At 65.6% G+C, this 1,058-nt stretch overlaps 1 protein-coding gene across 1 annotated transcript in view; it reads right to left on the bottom strand.

Annotated features, from left to right (window-relative positions):
* Positions 1-940, bottom strand: part of PTSG_12003 (uncharacterized protein) — a gene marked incomplete at both ends in the record, with an annotated part of 2,863 nt that extends 1,923 nt beyond the window's left edge. Inside the window, 2 exons of the mRNA XM_004995888.1 lie at positions 42-668; positions 896-940. Of these exons, the coding sequence (XP_004995945.1) occupies positions 42-668; positions 896-940 (672 nt within the window). The remainder of the gene's footprint in view (positions 1-41; positions 669-895) is intronic.
* Positions 941-1,058: the final 118 nt, after the last annotated feature.

Here is a 1,058-nt window from a genome sequence, read left to right as displayed (position 1 = left end):
CCGTTGCCGTGGTTGCGAAGCGTAGCCAGGATCTGCCGCACGTCGATGACGTGGTAGCGCTTGGCCGCCTGCAGCTTGCGGCACTGCTGCGCGCAGTGGCCGCGGAAGTTGCAGAACGCGCAAGTCACGCGCTCTGCAGGTGGACAGCATGGTCCACCGCTCGTGTCGGAGGGCGACGTGCCAGCGTGCATCGGCGATGCAGCGAAGGAGCCGGGGCTTGGCCCGCCGATGGCGAGCACGGGCGTGCGCTTCTTGGGACGATGCAGGCGGCGCTCCTCCTGGATGAGGTCCGCCGTCATCTTGGACAGCGATGGCGGCGGGTCCTCGCGCTCCATGAACCGCATCGCCACATCAAACTCTGCGGGGAGTTCGTTGCGGACGAGGGTGCGCAGGTCGTCCTCCGGGATGGACACGCCGGCAGCAAGGAGCTGCGAGTTGATGTCCGTAATGCGGGACATGAACGTGTCGACGGTGTCCGTGGGCAACCAGGTGGTCGAGGAGAGCTGCTGACTGAGACGACTGACGTGGTCCTTGCCGCTGCGGATGTAGCGCTCGCGGAGGCGGCGCAGCGCAAGCACACCGGAGCGGCCACGGTTGTCGGTGATGGCCAGCCGCAGCGGGTGTCCCGTCAGGACGCCAAGGAGGAACGCGAAGATGGCTGCGTCAACCTGTGGATCACGGGGATCCAGCAGGCCAGAGGCTCGGGACGCCACCTGCGCTCCTCCGCTCGGAGTGGCGGAAGAAGGGAGAGAGGAAGAGGAGGAAGATGGGTGAGCGCCATGGTCGTCGCCATCGCCCTCGTCATCGTCGTCATCATGGTCCGCCACGTCGTGGCGGGCGCCAGTGCGGCGCGGGCCGCGTTGAGCGCGGGAGCGAGTGCGGGGACCCGAAGCACCGTGGGTGCTTGGGCTCGGCAATGAGGCAGCTGCTGGTGTGACATGTCGAACGCAAGACAAGCAGAGGATGTGCGTGTGTTTGTGTGTGCGTGCGTTAGCGTAGTGGTATGCTCACTTGTCTGCGTGTGTTTGTGTGGGTTTACTGTGTGATGTGGAAGACAG

The sequence above is a fragment of the Salpingoeca rosetta genome, assembly GCF_000188695.1.
Source record: "Salpingoeca rosetta unplaced genomic scaffold supercont1.7, whole genome shotgun sequence".
NCBI lineage: Eukaryota > Choanoflagellata > Craspedida > Salpingoecidae > Salpingoeca > Salpingoeca rosetta.
This window is presented reverse-complemented; position numbering and strand designations above follow the sequence as displayed.